The sequence below is a fragment of the Hemicordylus capensis genome, chromosome 5 (assembly GCF_027244095.1).
Source record: "Hemicordylus capensis ecotype Gifberg chromosome 5, rHemCap1.1.pri, whole genome shotgun sequence".
NCBI classification, from domain to species: Eukaryota; Metazoa; Chordata; class Lepidosauria; order Squamata; family Cordylidae; genus Hemicordylus; species Hemicordylus capensis.
In genome coordinates, this window is record NC_069661.1 from 77,576,799 (window position 1) to 77,601,095 (window position 24,297).

The 24,297-nt window shown below is 43.7% G+C and overlaps 1 protein-coding gene across 8 annotated transcripts in view; it reads left to right on the plus strand.

The window, feature by feature from the left end:
- Positions 1-24,297, plus strand: part of GALNTL6 (polypeptide N-acetylgalactosaminyltransferase like 6) — an 818,464-nt gene that overhangs the window by 327,733 nt on the left and 466,434 nt on the right. For all 8 annotated transcript variants that reach the window (XR_008308564.1, XR_008308563.1, XR_008308565.1 and 5 more), the window contains one exon: positions 10,698-10,836. Coding sequence is in view for 5 of the 8 variants with exons in the window: in XM_053255921.1 (XP_053111896.1) it covers positions 10,698-10,836 (139 nt within the window). In the remaining 3 variants the exon portion in view is untranslated. The remainder of the gene's footprint in view (positions 1-10,697; positions 10,837-24,297) is intronic.

Genomic DNA, 24,297 nt, shown 5'->3' on the forward strand with positions numbered 1-24,297 from the left:
TGGCTCAAATTGCCCTATTTGGGTGGTCTTTGGCTCATTCTAGGCCTCACCCCTGTCATGGTAGCCATTTTGGAGGCTGCTGTATATGCCCAATGGGCCTCTGCGTGGCCTGTGACCCCAACACATAGAGGCCCATTGGGCATGTGCAGCAGCCTCCAAAATGATGAGAGTGAGGCTCAGAACAGGCTGAAGACTGCCTGTACAGGGCGATTTGAGCCATAATGGATGCCCGCGGGGGGAAGGATAACCTCTGGAGACACACACACCCCACAGCCTCAGAGAAGCCCCCCGGAAGGGGTAAGTACAATAATTTTTAAAAAAAATTAACCGAAAAAGCTTGCAAATACACCCCAAATGACCGGGGTGGGTGGGTTCCAATGTCGAGATGAACCAGGGAGTTGGCTCGAGATTGAGCTGTCAAACCAAACTGGTTCGATGTTGTATGCATGAATAAATTAAGTTAAAGGTGATTGTTAGGGACTATAACTTATGTATATCTCTCAAGTTGTAACATGCAGCTTTAATTATGCACCAAGATAATTTCTTCATACAGTGTCACCAACCATTTAGTTTCACCTCTTCAAGATTGGTTTTGAGGCACTGATTAACTACTGAGGAAATTCTATTGCAATAACACAGACCTTTCTCAGAATGTAAATTCTGTGTGTATTTGTTTAAACACAGCAACCTCTGTTTTCCCTTTCTCGTCAAGGTGAATTTCTTCAAATTATCTAAGCATGTACAAGATTCCTTTTATCTTTGTAGGTCAGCCAGTGATTGAATCAAACCACAAAAGCTTTTAATGTTGAGATAAGTTGTGTTTTTCCACCAGCTTGTTTATTTGCTGTTTGCAAGGTTTGGCTCAGAGAAGTTGTCTACTGCCATCCTGTTCCTACATTATCAGAGGGGAAAGCATTCTAGCAGTTGTGGCATTTGGTGATAAGTAGCTGGGCGAAAAAGAAGATGTACTGTGCATCCCCTGGCTACAAAGCTGTGATTAGTTTCAGCCAGCTGCTGAGAACACAGCCTCTTTGGTACCGTGATACTGTTGTGACTTATATCAGAGCATGGGAGGGTTCCTTATCAGCCATCACACATGCTGGCATTCCAAACACATTGGACATAAGATACTGCAGGCATTTAGTTCTCTTCCAATCTAACATTACAGTATGTGGGTGCAAAGGACCACCTTAAACCTTTATTTTTCTCAAAAATGTATTTGTACGTGCATTGTAGCTGCTGAAGTGGTGTTTCAAGCACTGATCTCTGTGTGCGAGGGGGTTTAAACAAGGATTTATAGATGTTTTCATCATCAACTGTACTTACTCCCCATGAATGGGAAATAAAAAAAATTAGCATAGACAAGACAGTGTGTCTTGGGCATTTGCAGAACTCAGGGTTTGAGGGGAAGCAATTCTCCCCTGTGACACATACACACTACTCTGTGTGCTACCATCTTTGATCAGGTCAATACATACAGGTGAAACTCGGAAAATTAGAATATCATGCAAAAGTCCATTAATTTCAGTAATGCAAATTAAAAGGTGAAACTGATATATGAGACAGACGCATTACATGCAAAGCGAGATAACTTTACTGGGAACAGCCTATATTCTGCGACGATATCTATAACAACAGCAACAACATTGACAATAAAATTCTGGCATCCCAGGTCCTTGGGAAGGACTCGATGTCTGGATAAAACAAACCAGTCAATAACACCTGTCTGACTGTGTAAACAAGAAATAATAATAATAATAATTTGATTTCTATACCACCCTCCCAAAAATGGCTCAGGGTGGTTTACACAGAGAAATAACAAAGATGAAACCCTGTCCCCAAAGGGCTCACAATCTAAGTTCTGAATACACATCGATAGGATTGTGCTGCTTAACTCTGAAGAATCATTTTTCTCCCATACATCAAGGATTGTCTAACCACATTCATGTGCCTTGCCCATTAACTATACGGGATGTACATGTCACATTCATGGAGCCTTACTATTCTGCCCTTTACCCAATGGTCATACAAAATTTGGGTTGAAAAATGAAGTTGCCTGCACAGAGTAATATCTTGGGCTCGGGGGTCTCTCCAGAATGCCCCCCGCGCTCACACAGGGCATCCTGGGACTTACCAGCAGTCACTGGCTCCGTGACGGAGCCCGTAATAGTGTGAGTGGGAGATCCGGCCACCCAGGGCTTGCCGATGGATCAGCTGCGGGGAGAGCAGGTCAAGCCTGCTCTCCCCACCAAGCCCCATCCAGCTCTCCACACTGCTTGTGTGGAGAGCCTCATTGTGTCCTTTGTTCTTGTTAAATTATGGAATATCTTTACTGGCGAGATCCTTGTGTAATTTTCAGATGTGTTTATTCTTTGCAGTGGGCTCCATTCTTGTACCCTCTCAGTTTTGGACGCCATAGTTGCTAACAAAAATATAATTAGAAAACATAGGCATCTTTGGAAAGAAAGGAGTTTTTGAAACAAGTTAACTGTATGAACTTTGAAGAAAAAATAATGTGGTAGCCTAATAGAAGCTGGCAAGTTATAGCATGTACCACAGGGTTCTTGAACATCTGGTTATAAAGAGAGCTTTTGGTGCCATCAGCAATATTTTATCAGGCTCCATAAAAATCTGGCTAGGCTCAGATTTCGTAAGAGAACACAGTAAGATGTCCATTCAGGAAGTATACATTGTTAAAGAATTGATTATATCCCCACTACTCTATGAAATGTGGTTTCAAGTTTATAATCAACAAATCTTAGGAAGAATTGGTGAGCTAATTGAGCTAACCCCTTCTAACTAAGCAAGAGGAGCCTTTTAAAGTGGTGGCTCCCTTTATGTAGCAGGGGCAGAGCAAGTATCCTTATCCATCCCCAGCACAACTTCCTTTCAGTGGCTGTTGCTGGTGTTTATCTTATGTTTCTTTTCTTTTCTTTTAAGATTGTGAGCCCTTTGGAGACAGGAAGCCATTCTATCTATCTATCTATCTATCTATCTATCTATCTATCTATCTATCTATCTATCTATCTATGTACACCAATTTGGGAACTTATGTTGAAAAGCAATATATAAATATTTGTCATATTCATATATAGATCTTTCAGGTTTTCCCTAGCCATGTATTCTCTCTCATGAATAACTATAATATATAAATTGAGACATCATCTTTCCATGAAATATCCCATGGGATTTCCACAGTAGTAGGTCTGACGCAAATCTGACGCAAATCTGACGCCAATCTCAGAGAAGATTGGCTGGTAATCTGAAGGAAAAAGGCCTGACATACACAACAAGGAAGCACGAGTAGTGCGGTGATGGGACAGCCGGGCGTGGCTTCCTGGTTGGCTGCACCACTCTCATTTTCTACCAGAGAATCAATTCTCAGAACACCTCAGACATTGAAAACAACAAAACCCAGTGCCCCATGGGCTTGTTGTTCTGGGGGTGGTTGTCACCTTATGTGCACTACACCACCACTCACTCTGGGCCACCCTGGTGCCCCCCCCCAAGTGGAATTATGGGGCAGCTGAAATTTCCCATTATTTCCTATGTGGAAAAAGCTTAAAGACGCACAAACTTGGGGGGGGGGGTAAAAATCACCCCTTTCACCAATTTATTTGAAATCTGGGTGGTAGCAGGCACTCATTGGGGCACTACCACCTGACCCACTCTTCTGCCCCCAAACCCCTTTTCTGCCCCGAATCTGCCACAAAGACATGTCAACTTCAATTAAAAACAAAACAAAACACCCCTTTGCCCAATTTCTTTGAAATCTGCATGGTAGCTTCCTTGCTTCCATTGGGCAGGACCATCCACTACAACCCACTCTGGGCCACCCTGGTGCCCCCTCCTCGGGGAGTTATAGTTAAGGCTGCTGAAATCCCCATTATTCCCTATGGGAAAAATCTTAAAGATGCATGAACTTCAAAAATATTTTTAAAATCATCTCTTTGCCCAATTTTTTTGGAATCCATTTTGCAGCTTCCTTGCACCCATTGGGCACTACCACCCTCCACAGTCCACTCTGGGCCACCCATGTGGAGTTATAAGGTCCCCCCCCCGGTGGAGTTATAAAGTTCCTGAAATCCCCATTATTTCCTACGAGAAAAAGCTTAAAGATGCGCCAATGCCAAATATTTTTTTGAAACGAGCCCTTTACCCAATTTCTTTGAAATTTGGGTGGTAGCTTCCACCCATTGGGCACTACCACCCACCCCACTCTTTTGCCCCTGGAACCCCTTTTTCTTCCCAAATCGATTCGGATTTGGAAAATTCAGGTACAAATTGAATCTATGGGTGATGGGGTGCGTTTCAGACCCAAAACAAATAGGGGGTGATTGAATTCAGGTACAAATTGAATTGAAAAAATAGATTCATGCACATTCCAACTGTTCAGTCATTCTTACAGCCCCTGATGTACATGCGTACAGAGTTCAAAGTGAGTTTGGAAGTGCTATCCCTGGCATATCTCTGGCGTGTTAATCGCCCTCCCACCGACACTCATTACATTTTGGGTGTTTTTCTGAAGAGGCAAACAGCCTACTTGTGATAGGGATGTGGACGAACCTGTTCAGAGTCCCTTTTACAGGCCTCCAAACAGGTTCAAACCCGGGCCAGCTTGAAGGTTTGATGGCAGGGAGGTATCTGCCTTTAAGGGTGGGGGAGGATATATTTACCCCACACACACTGCCCCCCCCACCAGCACACAATTTCCAAAAAGCCCATCGGGGCAGCAGCATACCTCCCTGCTGTTCCATTGCTGCGTTTACTGGATATACCCGGAAATACTAGACACGCCTGTGCGCATCGGTGAGTGCACGTTGGGTGTGTGCGCATGACATGTGTGCATGCCTAACATGCACAAGCACGTCTAATACTCTAGTACTTCCGCAGCAACAAGGTGGCAGGGAGATACACTGCTGCCCCAACAGGCTTTTTGGAAATTGTGCGCCGGTGGGGGAAACGTGGCATGGGGGGGGGGTAAGTGCATCCTCCCTTGCCCTTAAATGCATCCCCCCACCCACCGTTGAACCATCCCCTGCAAGTTCCATGCACATCCCTAATGTGTGATCGTTGGCTATTTCCATGATCAGCAGGCAGAGGTGCCGCAGCCTGCTATCACACTTAGGGCATTCATCTGAAGTGGCAAAAGCTCTAAGTGTGAAGAGTGTGAATGGCAGGGTGGTTGATGTGCCAGAGGCATGCCAGAGGTGGGACTTCCAGACCCACATTGAACTCTGTAAGTTCTGTTTATAGAGTTCTATTTTGAGCCAACATCGTCTGTCCTGAGTAGTTTACACACCTGGCAACAATACTGCTTTGACTGATAGAATGTCATGTTTATGCTGTTGTGCATTTGTATCAGCCTGAGAGAATAATGTTTTTTCCCCTTTGTATCACAAATCCCACTTTCCCCCCATACTGAGCAAGCAATATCTGCCTCCCTCATGATGACTTCCTCTTTACATTGTTCAAATATTTTCAGAGAGCATTTATCATACAACTGCAAGTCACTAGAGTGGTGTGTTTACTTTCAAGGAGGCACCAGTATTACCTGTCTGGGAATTGATTTGTCAGTTCTGTGAGCTCTCTGACACAATCCTATAGCTATTAAATTGCAAATAGGTCTGTTGCACTCAGTGGGACTTCCTACCATATAAGCATGGATATGCTTGGGCGTAAAAGGACAGCCTAATGCTCCTGTGGTAGCAGACTATAAGATTAGGGCATACAGATCCCCAGACACTTGGAGATGCCTCATCCCCTGCACAATATCAGACAACAGCTCTCAGAGGCGTAACAGGAGGAAACGGCGCCCAGAGCAAGCTCTGCCCCTGGAATTGCACCCCCCGCCCCCCCCACATACCTGCGCCCCTCCTGGGCTGGCCGGAGTGAGCGCGGCGGTGGCGGGCGGCGGCGGGAGTGAGCGCGGCGGTGGCAGGCGGCGGCAGATCGCCCAGTGCGGCGGTGGCGGGCGGCGGCGGATCGCCCAGTGCAGCAGAGGGACGCCGAGGCCTGCCACCTGGCCCGGCGTAGCTTCCCAACTGCGAGGCGCGCCTGCGCAAGCGCGCCTGTGCAGTTGGGAAGCGACGCTGGGCCAGGCGGCAGGCCTCGGCGTCGCTCTGCTGCACTGGGCAATCCGCCGCCGCCCGCCGCCGCCGCACTCGGCTATCCACCACCGCCCGCTGCCGCCGCACTCGGCAATCCGCTGCCGCCCGCCACCGCAGCGTGATCTGCCGCCGCCCGCCACCGCCGCGCTCACTCCCGCCGCCGCCCGCCACCGTGACGCGCAATCCGGGGGGGGGGTCGGGGGGGCATGCCACTTTTTGGCACCCCCCCACGTGACCCACCAGAATGGCACCCAGGGCATGTGCCCTGCCTGCCCCCCCCCCATCGTTACACCCCTGACAGCTCTTCTACCTATGTTGGGGAGTAAATGTTATGTAGTATCAAGCACTCCCCAAGGTTTGTAGGGCAAGGGATGTGGAGACCCAACCACCTGTCATCCTTCAGAGCAGGCTCAGCCATGAGTATAAATTAGTCAACAAGAGATGGCATGATATGGCAAGGCTCCTGCCATATCAGGAACAGCTCTGAAGTCCAGATCCATCCATTCTTTTTGGCCTGACTGACTTCCTGTACAAACTGAGGCTCAAACTACACATGATGCATTGTGTTCTACCTCCATCTTTAAAAAAAAAAAAAAAGCAGTCGTGTGTGAGCCTAGTCAGGATTAGGACAAAGGAATGTGGAGAGGAAAGTTAACCTCTTTATCCCAGGACATGATCCCAATGAAGATTCCCCTCACAAAGCCAGTTTCCTGAGTAAAGAACAGATTTAGAGGAGGGACCATTTTTGTCTGATTCTTATACTTAACAATGAGCAAGACGTTACAGGGCTAGTGGTAGAATTGCCAAAGACTGACTTTCCCCTTGGTTAGCAAGCTGCAGAAAGGGACTAATATATTGCTTATCTGAAATAAGTTGCAGCACGATTCAATTGTTGCCTGATTGTGAAGATATGTTGTATATAGATAGAGGATAATTTTCAGACTTATTCTTCACTCCCCTCATCTCCACTACAACCTATTCTTCATTGCCAGTGAAGAAATTTGCAACCATGCAGAAAACTACAAATTGCAGATTTCCTGAAATTTTTTTACACATTCTTTTTCAGTAATCAGCGCAAAACAAAGCCACACAATTCAGTCCCCCTACACATATTGGAAGGCTGCAGGGAGGTTGAGTGGCGTTGATGTCATAATCACCTCAGTCAGTGGGAGATAATTTTCGCTCTGCTAGAATTTTTAAAGAAACTACTTCACATAGGATGCAAAACATCATACTTAATAGATTAATTCTACTAAAAATGCTATATGAGTTTTAGGAGGCTCAGAAATGACTGGATTTTCATCCCCACCAAAAAGTTATGACATTTTACATGAATAATAATGTTAATTAGTAAAATATGTTAATATTGGAAAGGGTTCATGAGCAAAATCTCATATTAATAATACACATTGTTTTGTGAAGTTTCACAATAATTTTATATGCTCACCAGACTTCTGTCAGGTTGAGCTAAATCAACACAATTTCCTGAAGTCTTCTTTGAAATGTACCCTGGAATAGAAAAATATATTGACCTTCAAATAAACCCTCATGGGCTGTTAAGACACGTGACTTATAATTTTGTTCTCAAAATCCAGTAAAAATTCACTTTTTAACTTAACCTAGTGCTCTATATAATCAGTAAGCAAGAAGGTGCAGTTTTTCTTGCTTCATCACAACTAATTAGTGTGAATTTCAAATAGAGAACGGGAGGGGCTTGTACCCACAGTAGCCTTGGGCTATATCCTATTTACATGTTAAGGCATAATTTTTCTTTTGGACAAAAAGAATATGTTTTCTGTGAATAACAGAATAACACAAACAAGGTATCTTCTATAATTTAGATTAATACTTGGAGGAATTTTTCTTTGGAGAACTTTAAGCCCAGTTGACTATTAGAGCAACTGGAGCCAAAGCTATAACAGATGCTATTGCCATAACAATAGCGCTGCCCCCTGTTCCTAATCGGGGGGGTGGGGATCTCCTCAAGCAAATGCTGTACTCATAGATAGTGTGGTAGTAGGCTACAGAGTACACTGGAGCAGGTATGAAGATTGCTGACTTTCTTGTGGATGCTGAACCTTGGTATAGTACCCACACTTTCAATAATGAGTGAATTGGACCGCATTCACTTGTTACTGAAAGTGGCACTGCTATACCCAAGTACATCATCAGAATAGCAGGAATCCTTGTGCCTGCATAGATGTGCTTAATAGCCCTGCTAGAGGTACACTTAGGTAATTTTGGAGCAGGGGCATATCTAGGGAAAATAGCGCCTAGGGCAAGCACTGAAATTGCACCCCCACCCAAACATCGGACAGTGGCACCCATCTTTCAGATAACTTTACCATAATATCAGCTCAAATACAAGTATTTATTTTATTTTACACTTTTTATATCCCACACTTCCTTCTCCTCCAAGTAGCCCAGAGCAGTATAAAAGGGGGCGGGGGAGGAAAGGCTGTGCCATCAAGTCAGTGTAGACTCCTGGCGACCACAGAGCCCTGTGGTTTTCTTGGTAAAATACAGGAGTGGTTTACCATTGCCTTCTACCATGCAGTATGAGATGATGCCTTTCAGCATCTTCCTGTATTGACTATTTGCTCAGAATTGAGTAATGAAGTGCAACTTTACTAAAACCAGTAACTGGATGATACATTATAATGGATATGCAAAAGGAAAGACATGGAATCCAGACTTGATAGTACTACTCCACAGGCATGAAATTTTAAAACTGCCCTGATAAGAAGAAAATATTTAAAGAAACTGAAAACAAATTGACTGCTTGTACTCAAGTTCTTACCAACAGGAGAACTACAGGGACTGGCAAAATAAAACACCATTATCAGATGAGCCAGACCTAGTACTTCAAAAAGGAGATCATTCAAAATTGTATAATGGACAATTCTGCAATGTATCATTGATCAAATAATATGTTTACATACAAAAGGCACCAGATTCAACTGCTGCCTCAGTCACAAAGCTCACTGAGTAGCATTAGAGAAGTCAAATTGTGATAAACAAGCTCTCAGTCTGACCAGCTGAAGTCACTTTCCTTTTTCTCCACCCCCACCTGATTTTAAGCAGAATTTGCTTGTATTTTAAAGTTATAAGCTTAGCTTGCTCAGGCTCTTTAGAGCTTGAGGCCATGCCCCCTTTGACATTACATGTAAAGGGGTGTGTAGCCTCAAGCTCCAAAGAGCTTGAGCAAGCTCTTCAGAGTTATTTCAGGCAGGGCTTCCTGCCTGAAAGCATCTATTCTTCCTTTCTCTCCCTCTCTGGAGGAGGAGAAAGTGGAATAGATGCTTTCAGGCAGCCAACACTGCCTGAAATAAATGGCAAGTGCTCACTGGGGGAGTGCCTCTCTGACAGCAGTTGGGGTGGGGGGCAGGGCATGGCAGGCACTTTGTGCCCCCCTGCAATGGAGCCTGGGGCATGTGCTCTGCCTGCCCAACCCTCATTATGCCCCTGTTTTGGAGCCTGTATTTCAAGGCCTTTAGAGCCCCCCCACCCCGCTCAAGGCCCCCCTTGCAAGTTAAGCATCATCCTCCTACACACACACACCCTGTGACACAAACACGCACACACAGGTGCTTCACATGAGCAAAGTGAAGCACCAAAAGGAGGTCTGGGGGGAGAGTGGGTTTGCCCAATCCTTCCTGCAGCCGATTGTTTACCTTTCCCTGGGCGGGTGGATCGCCCCCCCTAGATGAGCGGCAGCTCTCCTGCGGTCCACCCGCAGCTCGCCTGGCAGCTCCAGGGGTTGGGTGCATGCCTCTGTGCAGTACCTCACCCCCTGCTTGAGCCCCAATAATGCACAGCACAAGTGCACGGTACATTACTAGGGGGCCCTCTCCCCTGCAAGAGTGCCAGCCATGGCAGCAATCAGCTGCAGCAGACACACAATTAAAAAATGAGAGTAAGGAAGCGCTCACTCCTTTAACCATTTGAGCTGGAGGCTACATCCCCGTGGTTCACACGAGTGAGCAAGACCAGGCTGTGCTTCCTTCACCTGGTTTTGCTCGCTTGTGTGAATAGCTTCCCTGTATTTTTAGCACATAAGTACTTGAGGGTACAAACAGCCACTGAACTCGCAAGAATGTAAGAACATGAAACAGGTATATTTATGCAAATATGCATTAGCAGAAACCAAATTTAGGGTTTTTTTAAAAAAAGGGGGAGGCAAAACTGGCCTACTTTTTTGAAATATCTTTTTAATATTTAAAATGAATCTTCAGGTTTCGTAGTTTGTATTTTGTAGATTGTGTATTGCATATTTTTTGGTGAGATTTTACTTTATTTTACTCTTTCTGATGTTTTAAACTATAGTTTGAATAAACATTATTGTATATTTAGGACATAATTTTGTCCTGGTTTACAGTGCTTCATTCAGTAGACTATAGGCACAGAGGGGCTGTGCTAATATTGTGCTGTGCATTCAAGTGTTACTATTTGACTTAAAGCATGCTTGCTTAGAAGTATATTCACCGTAAGACTACTGCATATTAATCATTGGCACATATTGTTAACTGCTTCTGGACTCTAGAATGCCAGGATTGCTAAAGATATTTTGTTTTTATACTATTCCAGGGAAAGGTGAACAGGGAAAGCCATACCCTCTTGCAGAAGAAGATAATGATGATTCTGCTTATCGAGAAAATGGTTTCAATATTTTTGTGAGCAACAACATAGCCTTGGAGCGAGCACTGCCAGACATTCGACATCCTAAGTATGTACAGCAGATATGATTAACAGTTTTTCTCCTCCCCCCTCCCCCCGTTATATTTCCAGAATGGCTGGGGATTGAGTTCTGAAAAGCAGAAAACTCAGATATAACCCTTTTGATGTTCCTTCCAAAGCCCGCTTACTTTTACCGAAACACCCATGCCTGATTGCCTCGGATCCTCAGTGCTCCCCCAGATTGCTGTGAACTCATGTAAAGGTACAGTGTTGGGTGCTAGACCTGCACCCCATGACTTATCCAAGAAGTTCTAAAGAGGACTTTTCCTTCCCAGAAGTGGGAAGCACTCATTCACATTACACATGAGATCAGAAGCAGGGATATGCGATTCAATTTATGCGCAAATAGATTTGCACTGAATTGGGGTGATTTGTGTGATTCTAATGCAAATGAACTTGCCCTTAAAATAAGGGGCTGATTTGCATTAAAATCAAATTAGCCCCGATTCAACATGAATCAATTCATGTGATTCGAGCAGCCATTTTGGTGGGCTTTCCTCCCTTGCTGATTGGTTTTCTGGTACTGGCTCCTGATTGGCTTGAAATCTCCTTGATTCTTGGATGGTTTGTTGTTATTAAAATCAAGTGTTCTCATGGGTAACTGTGCCCATGAGAACATGTAGCTGGGTGTAGGGAGGAGGGAGGGAAAACAACAAAGGAGGGAATTTCAAAATGTTTTAAAAGGCCCTGGGAGGCAGGGAGAGCCCTTATTATCTATCCATCTATCTGATTTCTATACTGCCCTTCCAAAAATGGCTCAGGGTGGTTTACATTAAAATAAAACTAAAATCTGTTAAATAAAATTAAATACTAAAATAAAATTAAAAACTGTTAAACAAAAACTATAAAAACATAAAACAATTAACTGTTAAAAACAAAAACTATAAAAACATAAAACTATTATTAAAATATTTAAAACAACTTTTTAAAACCCTGGGAAACCAGGCCAAACCTTTACAGTTTAAGAACAGTTTAAAAACCCTGGAAGGCCTGGCCAAACAGATAGGTCTTAAGGGCTCTCCTGAAGGCCAACAATGGACTTAGATTATGGCTTTCTGCCGAGAGTGCATCCCACAGCCCAGTAGCAACTACAGAAAAGGCCCGCCTCTGAATTGCCACCAGATGTGCCCGTTGTAACTTGGTGCCAGTGGTATCCCTCGAGGAGGACGCATGAGGAGAGGAGGGAGGGAGGAATCAAGGAAGTTTTAATTTTGTGATTTTCTTTTCTCTGCACTGAGTATAATATGCTGTGCTATTGCTGCTATATTAATTATCTGGTTTTGCTGGATCTCAGGCTCACAAAGGCAGCACTTGGGTGCCTTTCTTGAGTTGTGGTCAGGTTTCTGTTGTGTCATTGGACAGTGGCAGCTCATCACTCTCTCTCTCTCTCTCTCTCTCTCTCTCTCTCTCTCTCTCTCTCTCTCTGTGTAATATTTTCTTGCTGTTAAATGAGCTCTATGTCTGGCCTTGAGAGACTAACCTGTGCTTCACTCAGTGCTCTGATCTGCTCTTCAGTCTGCATTCTGCACTGCAAGGTGTACTCACTCAGTAAAATTTGGCTGAAGATGCTGCTGTAGTTGAGCTTATGGCTGTGCTTGCTGCTGCTAAAGGTGCTTCTGTGGCAGCTGTTGCAAGTAAGGATGGAGTCATAATTGTGTTTCTGTGGCAGCTGTTACAAGTAAGAACAAAGTCATAATTATGTGTAAGAGAGCAACTTGTGCCAATGATGTTAACTGTAGTTCAGGCACTGTGGCTGGCAGTGGATTATGGGTTAGTGATTCTTTTTTAGCTATCTTTGGACTATGTATTTGGCAAAATTTGGTGTTCTTTGTTGATAGGGACTGTCCGTTCTTCTGTTCTGCAGTTAAAACCCTGTTTTAAGGCAGGGTTGTAAAATGTGTTCACTGCACTCTGCTTATTTTGCCCATAGGGAACAATGGGGAATTTAAATCAACTTATTCTTCCCCATGGGTAGGCCCAAGGGACAGCAAAGTGTGTTGGGTGATAGGATATGATGGGTGCCACCTTCTACCCAACCCACAAAAGAAATAGGCAAGTGGGTGATTTTTAAAACCCCCATAGGATCCTACAGGGTTTTTTGCAGGAAAGGTTTTCTAAAAAAAATTAAAAATCACCTGCTTGCCCAGGTAGCACTCATCATGCCCTAGGGTGTCCCTAGGACCTAACAATGTGGTGATTAAAGTTCCCCATTGTTCCCTATGGGTGAATTGTGAATTTTTTATTTTTTTATTTTTTTTATTTTTGCAAATTTTCAAATTGATTCATTGAACCAACTGGCAGTGGCTGGCTGGTTTGACTAATCAATTTGAATTTTTGCAATTTGATTTGAGAATCAATCAGAGCACAAAATACTGACTTGTGCACTTCTCTGATCAGCAGACTAAGGACAGGTAAACACAAAGGTGTCTTCTCTTCAAACTTTGTGCTCTTTAGTCTCTCTATCCTGTTCCCTGCCTTGCCCATGTAACTATTCCCCCTCCTGTTTTGATTTGATTGTATTTAAGTTCTTTGCATTTTTGCCCACATAATTAGTTAGGCACTGACTTGGCACTGGTTGTCAAGTATTCTCGTTTTGCACTGTGCATCTATTATTTCACAAGCATTTATGTTCCCACAAGCCTAATCTCTGAGTCTCTTGCTCCTGTAGGGGAATGCCATTGATATTTGTCTGTGCCTAGACTGCAATCTCTTGTTATTGCACATTTACAAATTGGTCTCAAAATGCCTAATTCTCCAAATTCAAACAAAAGCTTAGTTACAGACTAAGCAACTGAGCAAGTGTGGCAACATTAATAGTAAGAAATAAGAAAAATGCTCTGAAAATTAAAAAAGAAAAGAATGAATGTGAAGAACAATTGAACCATTTTCTGTTTGGTTATACAGTAGGGATGTGCACGGAAATCTTCGGCGCCGGTGGGGGTAGCGCTTTAAGGGCGGGGGAGGGTGTACTCACCCCTTCCGCCGCATTTCCTCTGCCGGCGCGTGGGTTTTTTAAAGCCCCTTGGGGCGGCAGCGTTCCTCCCTGCCGCCCCGTTTTCCCCGTCGGCCAGAAGTGGCGAGTGCATGTGCGCCTGCTGCATGCGCGCGCCCTTCTGCTGTGCGCGTGCATTACGGGCGCACACGCACTTGCGATTTCCGGCCACAAAAAAAACCACGCCGGTGGGGGAAATGTGGCAGGAGGGGTGAGTATACCCTCCCCCTGCCCTTTAAGCGCTACCCCTGCCGGCGCCGAAATGCCAAAACCACCCCCAGCGCCGAAACATTTCGGAGGCCTTCATAATGGTCTCTGAAACGTTTCGAGCACATGCCTATTATACAGGAGACCCTTATTTTCAGCAGGTTCTCCGTTCATGGATTCACCTATTCACAGCCCCCTGCCTGCATACCAATTCTGTTGTTGTGGGCGTAGTTCCACTTATTCATGGTTTTGTACCCAGGATAATGGAATTTCCAGCCATGTGCCTCTCTTTAAGCCACAGCAGCTGGGTAGCAGGGAGAGTGGTCATTACATGGCCAAGAAGGCTTAGCAAGGTGGTGAGTAAACACTCGGGCACTTGCACCATTTCTTAACAACTCCCTGTGTGAGCGGGGAGGCTTTAAGAAGTGGTGTGAGTGCCTGGGTGCCCTCTATGCTGCCTCTCTAAGCCTTCTGGGGATTTAGAGGGGCAGTGAGGGCCGCTCACCACTCACTGTCTCTTTAAGCCTCCCTGCATGCCAGCTGGGCAGTGGCGAGAGTGGCCATCTAAATTTAAATGGCCACTCTCCCTCCTTCCCAGCTGGTGTTCAGGGAGGCTTAAAGAAACAGCAGAGGCATGGGTGGCTGGGGCACTCTTCCAATGTCCCCGCGATTCGCACTGCCTGAGTGCCGAACCTAAGCCCATTTTGAGGGTTAGGTTAAGCACTCAAATATTGCAGATTCATCATTCATGGGAGTTTCCCAGAACAGAACCCCTGTGAAAAAGAAGGGCCTCCTTTATTACCAGGCTTTTAAAGATCTACACAGACAATAGAGTATCAAAATAAAAAGTCCTGTAATTTGTATTTATTTATTTATTATTTATTTAACATATTTCTATACTGCCCCAAACTCATGTCTCTGGGCAGCTTACAACAAGCAAACAACAAAACGTTTTTAAAAAATTAGTTAAAATAAATGACAACTGAAAACTTAAAACAGTAATTAAAACAAAATAAATGATATAGTAAAAGTTAAAATGTTACAACAACTTAAATTTTAAACAACATTTTAAAACAATGTTACAATTGTTTTAAAATATATTTAATTAAAAGCCTGGGTCAAAAGGTGTGTTTTAAAAGACTTTATAAAAGTTGTCAGAGATTAGGATGCTCTTATTTCAGTAGGGAGCGCATTCCCAAGCTTTGTGGCAGCAGCGGAGAAGGCCTGTCCCCAAGTAGCCACCAGATGAGCCGGTGGCAACTGCAGACGGACCTCTCCTGATGATCTCAGTGTGTAGTGGGGTTCATAACAAAGAAGACGTTCTCTTAAATAACCAGGGCCCAAGCCATTTAAGGCTTTATAGGTTATAACCAACACCTTGTATTTTGCCCAGAAACATTTCAGCAGCCAGTGTAGATCTTTCAATACAGGAGTAATATGGTCTTTCTGAGATCTCAGAGACCAATCTGGCTGCCATATTCTGAACCAGCTGTACTTTCCTGACTACACACAAAGGCTGACTTTTGTGATGCACCACATCAAGTGCATTGCGGTAATCCAATCTGGAGGTTACCAGCATATGTACCACTGTACTGAGGTTGTTTATCTCAAGAAACAGACACAGCTGGCGTATCAGCCAAAGCTGATAGAAGGCACTTCTGGCCACTGCCTCAACCTGGTACACCATGCAGAGGCTCGCATCCAGAAGCACCCCGAAACTGTATACCTGTCCCTTCCGGGGAAGTGTGACCTCATCCAGAACAGGCAGATCAAACTCTGGTAATGGTGTAGGCTCCATAAGTGAGCTGGTGGGTGGGGGGGAAGCGAACAGGCATAAATGTACGGACGGGTGAGAAAGTGGTGCTGGGGAAAGCAAGAAGGCAGTGGGGTGTGTGTGTGAAGAAAGTGGTACTGGGGAAAGTGGGGGGTGGAGAAGAAAGCAGCGGCTGGGGGATGAAGAAAGTCGCAGCAGTGGGTTGTGTGAAGAAAGTGTCTTCGGGAAAAGTAGCAGCAGGGGGGTGAAGAAAGTCGGTGGGCAGAAAAAGTGGTTGGCCAGGCAGCCAGCCAGAGGGGAAAAAAAATGGAGAGGGGAGGGATGAGAATGAGGGGTTGACTAGAGGCACATATGTTCTTTGCCTGGCCCAGCTAGTACTTGTTAATGCCAGTAGCAGCCCATATTAACAATCCGGAACTTGCTTGGGTACCAGTAGCCACTCTCTTGCTTCCTTCTGTCTGTAACTGAGCTGTGCAGGCTGTTCATTCATCTGATAGGGAAGGGTCTCCACAGCTCTATTACAGCCAAGTCAGGGCCAGAAGAGAGCAAGAGAGTGGCTTCCAGTACCAAATTAACAGGGTCGTCCACCCCTCCAGCTTCTTAGTACAGACTGCTACCGGTGAATGCCTCCACATATAGGAACCCACCTGTCTTTAACAATCTTTATGAGAGTCCCTTCTTAATGCCCTAAGAACTGGGGTGTGTGTGTGTGTGTGTGCTTTCTGATGTGTGTGTGTGTGGGGGGCTGTGCTAGGATTGGTGGCTTTGCAATTTCCACTCTAGGGAGGCGTGTTTTGTCAGGAACCTGCAGTATTTCAGTGAAGACTCTTCTTTTTAAAGAGATGGAAAAGAATGGATTTTTATTTTCTTTCTTTGATAGCTTTTTATAAAAGTTGTATTTTTACCAAATGAGAAGACTAATGACGGGGGCAGGAATATTTTTGTGTTTGAGTAAGTTCTTTGTTTTATTCTTTTTTTATCTGTTTGTTGTGATTTGTCTTGTCCAGAATGTCTGAGTAAATATCTTCAAACAATCCGTTTTGCAGTTCTGCTGCATGTCCCATTGAAAATGATAAAAGCTGTCCAGGAATCCATTTAAATAGGACTTGCACAGAAAACCTTCTTGGTGGATAATATCCTATATCAGGGGGTTCACAACCTGTGGTACTCCAGTTATTGCTGAATTACAGTTCCCATTATCCTCAGCCACAATAACTTGTAGCTAGGGGTGATGGGAGTTGTAGTTCAGGTTGGGAACCCCTGCCCTATTTGATTGACTCAGTACAGTATCCTTGTTTTTCTCTGTTGTGTTATGGGGTTTTTTCCTCCCCAAGATGCTCATTGCATTTTTAAGAAACATAATAAAAGTTAGTTCAAGGAAAGCAAAGCATGTCCTGTGCAGCTGTATATTAATCTCCATAACCCTGTGTTGATTTGAATATGATTAATGCAAATAACTAACTTGGTTTTATCTAATCTATTTATTATAAATATTTTGTTTCTGCCTTTTGGCTGGCAAAATTATCCCCAGGCCACCTGAAATTATCTACAGCAATTCCCACTGGCCAAAAATGTTTCCAGTTAGATGGGATTTTAATACGTAATTACAGAGCATTAAAGTTACATTCAGTTGCATTGTTGGCATGATAAATATGCACCACACATCAGCTTCTTATCCAAAAGGGTATCCTGATTTCTGTTGGTGTTCTATTGATGTTCAAAACAGTGCCAGTGGAAACAATGCAAGAAAACCGTTAGAAACAAAATGAGGCTGAACTGCCACTTTCCCATGTTGTGTTTGTCTATCTATCTGCTACTAATTTGTTTTTCACCCACTGCTAGCCACATGGGCCATGACATTTTTTTGGATATCCCCAGAAGCAGAGCTTTGTCACCAATGTCTTCTTAGGGACAAAGTCAGCATTGTGGTGTCTGCTTTTCCTCTGTAAACAGTTTTCCCACCACAGACCTTTTTGGAAAACCAGAATCCGCTGGCACTTTACTGTTACTTCCAAGAGTCCTATAGTCCTCAGAATGGTCCTGGCTACATCCAATAAAATTTCCATGGAATAAAATGGATACTAAATCTCACAAACACAGCAGATGCACATCCAACTTTGTGTGCATAGATGCTATGTCAGGAATTCTCAAACTTGGGGCTCCAGCTCCCATGACCCCCTGCCATTTGGGCATTGGCCTATGGGCCTGCACCCATAATCCTGTTCCCCACACAGTATACCCACATTAGTAGGAAAAATGTAGTTAATACAGGTTAGGTTAATACAGTTCTCCATAAAGTAAATGGGTCTGTTGTCCCAACTCTAAACATTTGTGCTGATGTATTGCCCTCTGCTGTCTGTATAAGTGTGTGTGTAATCACTTGGTTTATATACCGTTTTTCATTAAAATAATCTCAAAGCAGTTTACAATATAGTTAAAACAATACACAATTAATATAAGTAAGTACAGCTATTAATATTAATATTAAAATAATCTATTTAAAAATTAAAAAACCTATATAAAAGGTTGCTGCCTGCTTGACAAGGTCATCTGGGGGGGCTCTGCTCTGGGTGCCGTCAATGAGGGAGGCTCAGCTGCCGTGCACTCAGGACAGGACCTTTTCTGTTGCTGCCCCCAGACTTTGGAATGCTCTCTCTTCCCTTTAGAAAGCTTGTTAAATCTTGACTTTTTATCCAGGCCTTTACATGATTGTTTTATTGCTGCTTCTATGTGTTTTACTCACGCATAGTTTTTATGTTTGTATTTTATAGATTTTAAATTAGATTGGTTTTGTATTTTCAGCTTAATATTTTTATTGTCATTTTTATTGTATGTTTTCAACTCTTGTAAACCACCTTGGGATTGTTTTTAATGAAAGGCAGCATATAAATGTAAGAATGAATAAATGAATGAATGAATGAATGAATATAAAACAATAATACACAAAACAAGAGCAGCAGAAGTAAAAACTAATCTCATTTAAAAGCCTGGGTGAGCAGCCACGTCTTTACTTGTTTTCTAAAAACTGTGGTGGAAGCTGAGTAATAGATGACAGCCGGGAGAGCATTCCAAAGCCTGGGGGCAATGACTGAGAAGGCCCTGCCTGATTTGCTCAACAGCCAAGCCTCTTTCACCATTGGCATGTGGAGCATAGCCCCCTCCAATGATCTTGTCAAATGGGCACAAACCCTTGGGAGCAGGTGGTCCTTCAGATATCTGGAGCCCAAACCATTTTTATTTATTTATTTATTTAAACATATTTATACCGCCCAAAACTTACGTCTCTGGGCGTTTTACAACAGAATAAAAACAAAGTAAAACATACGTTAAGACAAAAATGGGGGGGACACACACACACACATTACAACAATTAAAAAATATTTAAAATAATATTTTAAAACAGCATTAAAACCATTAAAACAACATTAATTAAAAGCCTGGGTGAAGAAATGTGTTTTCAAAGACTTTTAAAAAGCTGTCACAGATGGGGAGGCTCTTATTTCACTAGGGAGCGCATTCCAAAGCCTCTGGGCAGCAGCGGAGAAGGTCCATCCCTGAGTGGCCACCAGACGAGCCGGTGGCAGCTGCAGATGTACCTCTCCAGCAGATCTCAGTGGGCGGTGTGGTTCCCTTAAATACCCAGGGCCCAAACTGTTTAGGGCTTTATAGGTTATAACCAGCACCTTGTATTTTGCCCAGAAACATATCGGCAGCCAGTGTAGCTCCTTCAATACAGGAGTTATATGGTCTCTCCAAGATGACCCAGAGACCAGCCTGACTGCCTCATTCTGGACCAGCTGTAGTTTCTGGACTACATACAAGGGCAGCCCCACATAGAGTGCATTACAGTAATCCAGTCTGGAGGTTGCTAGTAGACGTACAACTGTTTTGAGGTCATTCATCTCAAGAAATGGACGCAGCTGGCGTATCAGCCGAAGCTGATAGAAGGCACTTCGGGCCATCGCCTCAACCTGGGACACCAGGGAGAGGCTTGGATCCAGAAGCATCCCTAGACTGTGTACCTCTTCCTTCTGGAGAAGTGTGACCCCATCCATAACAGGCAGATCAAAATCATCTCTTGAGTTCCAACCCCGGACAATGAGTACCTCCGTCTTAGCCGGATTCAGTCTCAGTTTGTTATCCCTCATCCAGCCCATCACCGACTCCAGGCAGGCATTTAGGGAGGTTATGCCCTCTCTTGATGATGCTGACATGAAGAAATAGATTTGGGTGTCATCAGCATACTGGTATCACCCTGCACCAAATCTCCTGATGATCTCTCCCAGCGCTTTCATGTAGATATTAAACAACATTGGAGACAGTATGGAGCCCTGGGGAACATCATACAAAAGTTCAGATTTTGAAGAACAACAGTCTCCAAGGGACACTATTTGGAACCTGCCCGAGAGGTAGGAGCGGAACCACTGCAAAGCAGTGCCTCCCACTCCCAACTCCAGAAGGACACTATGGTCGATAGTATAGAAAGCCGCCGAGAGGTCCAGAAGGGCCAACAGAGTCAAACTTCCTCTGTCAATTGCCAATTGGAGATCATCCATCAGGCCAGCCAAAGCAGTCTCCACCCAAAAGCCAGTTTGAAATGGGTTAAGATAATCAGTTTCATCCAGGACTGTCTGGAGCTGGGAGGCCACCACCTTCTCAATTACCTTGCCCAGCCACGGAAGGTTGGAGACAGGCCTGTAGTTGTTCAAGTCCAAGGGATCCAGGGTAGGCTTCTTCAGAAGCGGTCTAATAATTGCCTCCTTAAGACAAGGAGGTATCCTACCTTCCCTCAGAGACGCATTTATAATCTCTACCAGGTCTTCTACAACATCCCCCCTGCCAGATAATATAAGCCATGTTGGAAAGGGTCAAGAGAACAGGTGGTAGGCTGCACCATTCCAATCAGCTTATCCACATCCTCAGGAGTCACAAACGAACTGATCCAACCTAATCACACAAGAGGAGTCGCTGGACACCTCCACATCAGACACTGAGGTAATTGTGGAGACGGAGTCTAAGTCGGCCTGAATACGAGAGCTTTTTTCCACAAAGAATTCATTGAACACATTACAGCAGGTAATTGATGGTTCCAGATTCTAATTCAAGGGAGGAGGGGCACTTACTAGCCCTCTCACAACCCTGAATAACTCCGCCAGACGTGAACTCGCGGATGCAATATGGGCAGAAAAGAATTGCTTCTTTGCCGCACGTATCGCCTGAGCATAGGTCTTCAAATGAGCTCTATGGTGCAATCTGTCGGATTCAAGCTGAGTCTTTCTCCACGTGCGCTCCAGTCATCTACCTCGCTGCTTCAGCCCCCATAGAGCTTTAAAGGTCAAAACTAGCACCTTAAATTGGACCCGGGAACAAATTGGTAGCCAGTGCAGCTGTTTCAGAATAGGTGCAATATGCTCCAAGTGAGCAGTTCTAGAGAGTACCCTGAAAGCTGCATCCTGCACCAACTGAAGATTCCAAATAATCTTCAAGGGCAGCCCCACATAGAACACATTGCAGTAATCCAGCCGTGATGTGACTAAGGTGTGGGTAACAGTGGTTAAATCTGCCTTCTCAAGAAAGGGATGCATCTTACACACTAGCCAAAGCTGTGCAAACACATGTCCGGCCACCATCTCCATCTGAACATCCAAAAGCAGAGCTGGGTCCAGCAGTATAACATCTATATAGCATCATATTTTGTGGTGTGATTTTGCCATATTACTTCTCAGATTTCTTGTTTTTTTTAATTGTATGTATGATTATAATAAACTGAGTTTAAGAATATTGCATGTGATCCATTCTAAGAACTAATAAGAAAGGAAAAACTGAATTCTTACAGAGTTATGAAATTTAATTATGGAACACTTTGACAAAGCTCACCCATATTAGCATCAGAGAAAGAAGGGAATACAACAAATTAAGGTCTTGTAGAATGTTAGGACCATTTCATTTATTAATGGAACATCAAGTATTAATCCAGTACAAGCTAAATTTAGAAAAGTGGGCAAAGGAAGAGGCAGATCAGGCAGCATATATATATTTGTTTTATATTCATCTCCTCCTTGCCATTAGAGACAAATGTCTTGTAATGTTTGGTTTTTGACAGAGGCATTTCCACCACTCTGGAGTATATTTTTTAGTTGCTTTGCTCCCCTCCTCCAGTGTGTGGATGTGCATATGTGCATGTGTACATGTGTGTTAAGGCCTTCCTTTCTTCCCTTTTATCTACAGCATATTTTACCCAACAGTGGAATTGGGTAAATATTAGGTCAGCACAGCTATTACTTGATTTACTGATAGTCAATGCACATTAAGCCTCAGTGAACTTGGTGGGACTTCATTCTCAATATTTTTATTATCTGTTCTGTCTTTTATTGTGCTTTAGGTTGAATCCCTGTAGTTTATTGTCTTTTAATTTTAAAAATTTTTATTGGGATTTTATATTTTTATTATTTTATTGTAAGCCACCCAGAGCAGGACCAAGATGGAGGGGTGGGATATAAATATTTTAAATGAATAATTACGTGTATAGGATTAGGCTATACAGGGATTGAATCCCCAGATATTATTGGACTTAAACTCCCATAATCCCCAACTAACGGCCACTGGGGCTGGGGATTATGGGAGTTGAAGTCCAATAACATCTGGAGACCCAACGTTGAGAATCCCTGGGCTATTAGATTATATGACTGTTCTGTTTCAAAGGGTATTAAAATTAAATTCAAAAGGGATCATCCAACTGTACTGAAAAGACATAGGCCACAATTGCATGTAACACGGAACCGCTGGTCCAATGGACCCAGGGTTCCATGTCCCTCTCCCCCTCCCAAATTTGGACGTACGGGAGAGTAGTCTCTCTACAGTCAGTGAGAGATTGCAGTGAGAGACTGCAGATAGGCAAGGAAGTGGGTTTCCTCCTTTAACGAAGGGCAGCCCACACAGCCAAACATGCCAGAGTTTAGGGAGGAGCATCCTCTCTCAACTCTGGTTCCAGGAGAAGCAGCCTGTGGTTCTGAATTCTGACGTACTTCAGCTGCTTGAAACCTTGGGTTGCAGTGATGAAATTCACTACAGATTGGAGTTCCAATTCTGAACCCTCGGTTTCATCACCATTCTGGGCTCCAATTTCCTGTATTTGGACTTAATGTCCGCTGAGCCATAGGTCTATTCCACTGCCGTTCTGCAAATGCGGCCATTATTACAGAATTGTGATGAACTAGAAGCTTACTTATTTAGGCCTTTTTACTTCCATTCTGAACCTCAGTTAGGATCAGCTCCTCCTTCCACAGCTAAGCTCTGCTCTGAAGGCACAGCAAGCAAGGCTCTGCAGGTGGCTCTGGGTCCCAGGGAATATACTGCACATTTCTCTCTCAGCTGATTACACCATCAGTTTTTTGCCTGATCATCCTTGGGAAAACATGTCCCCATTTGTCTAATCTTGGGAGGAACTCTAGCCCCTTCTACCTTTATTCAAGAGTCTATGTGTGAATGGGAAGGAAAGAGGCAGTCTAGCCAGGCTCAGTCAAGTAGTACCAAATAATGATGTGTTTGAACCACCTTGATAGGAATTCTGGATGGCTCTTGGCTCTTTGACCACCTTATGCAGCACAGTGGGGAAATGCTTGACTAACAAGCAGGAAGTTGCTGGTTCGAATCCCCACTAGTACTCTATCGGGCAGCAGCAATATAGGAAGATGCTGAAAGGTATCATCTCATACTGCACAGGAGGAGGCAATGGTAAACCCCTTTCTGTATTCTACCAAAGAAAACCGCAGGAGTCTGTGGGCACCAGGAGTCAGAATCGCCTTGACGGCACTCTTTACTTTACTTTTACTTTGCTCTTTTGATTAGGGTTGATATGATTCTAAACATAGTTGTCTCATGCCCATGTTGCATTTTTACATGTACACTTAAAACAAAGTAAAGTACGTTTAAAATATAATGTGTGAGAATCCTTTTTTTAAATCATGGTAATTTATTTTACTTGTAAATAAATTATAGTTCTTTCTGTCTTATATTTGTATAGTGCCCCAAACATACATCTCTGGGCAGTTCACAACAATATAAAACAAATTAAAACAACAAGTAAAACTTTACAACAATTAAAAACCACAATTCTAGTTTAAAAGCGTGTATTAACAAATGTGTCTTTAAAAACTTGTGAAGAACTGTCGGAGATTGGGTTGCTCTTATTTCATCAGGGCGCACATTCCAAAGTCTTGGGGCAGCAACAGAGAAGCCTTATCCCTAGATGAACCAGTGGCCAAGTGCAGATGGACCTCTCCAGATGATCTCAATGGCCGATGGGGCTCGTTCTCTTAAATACCCTGGGCTTTATCATGTGGTCCACAAACTAATTAAATGAGAGTATTTAGATTTAGAGCTTATTCAATAATCAGGTCCAAGTTTTCTGGCTAAAGTGATAAATTAAGGCCTTATATTAGCACTTTAACTTCCTGTTTGGAACAGATTTGTTTGTA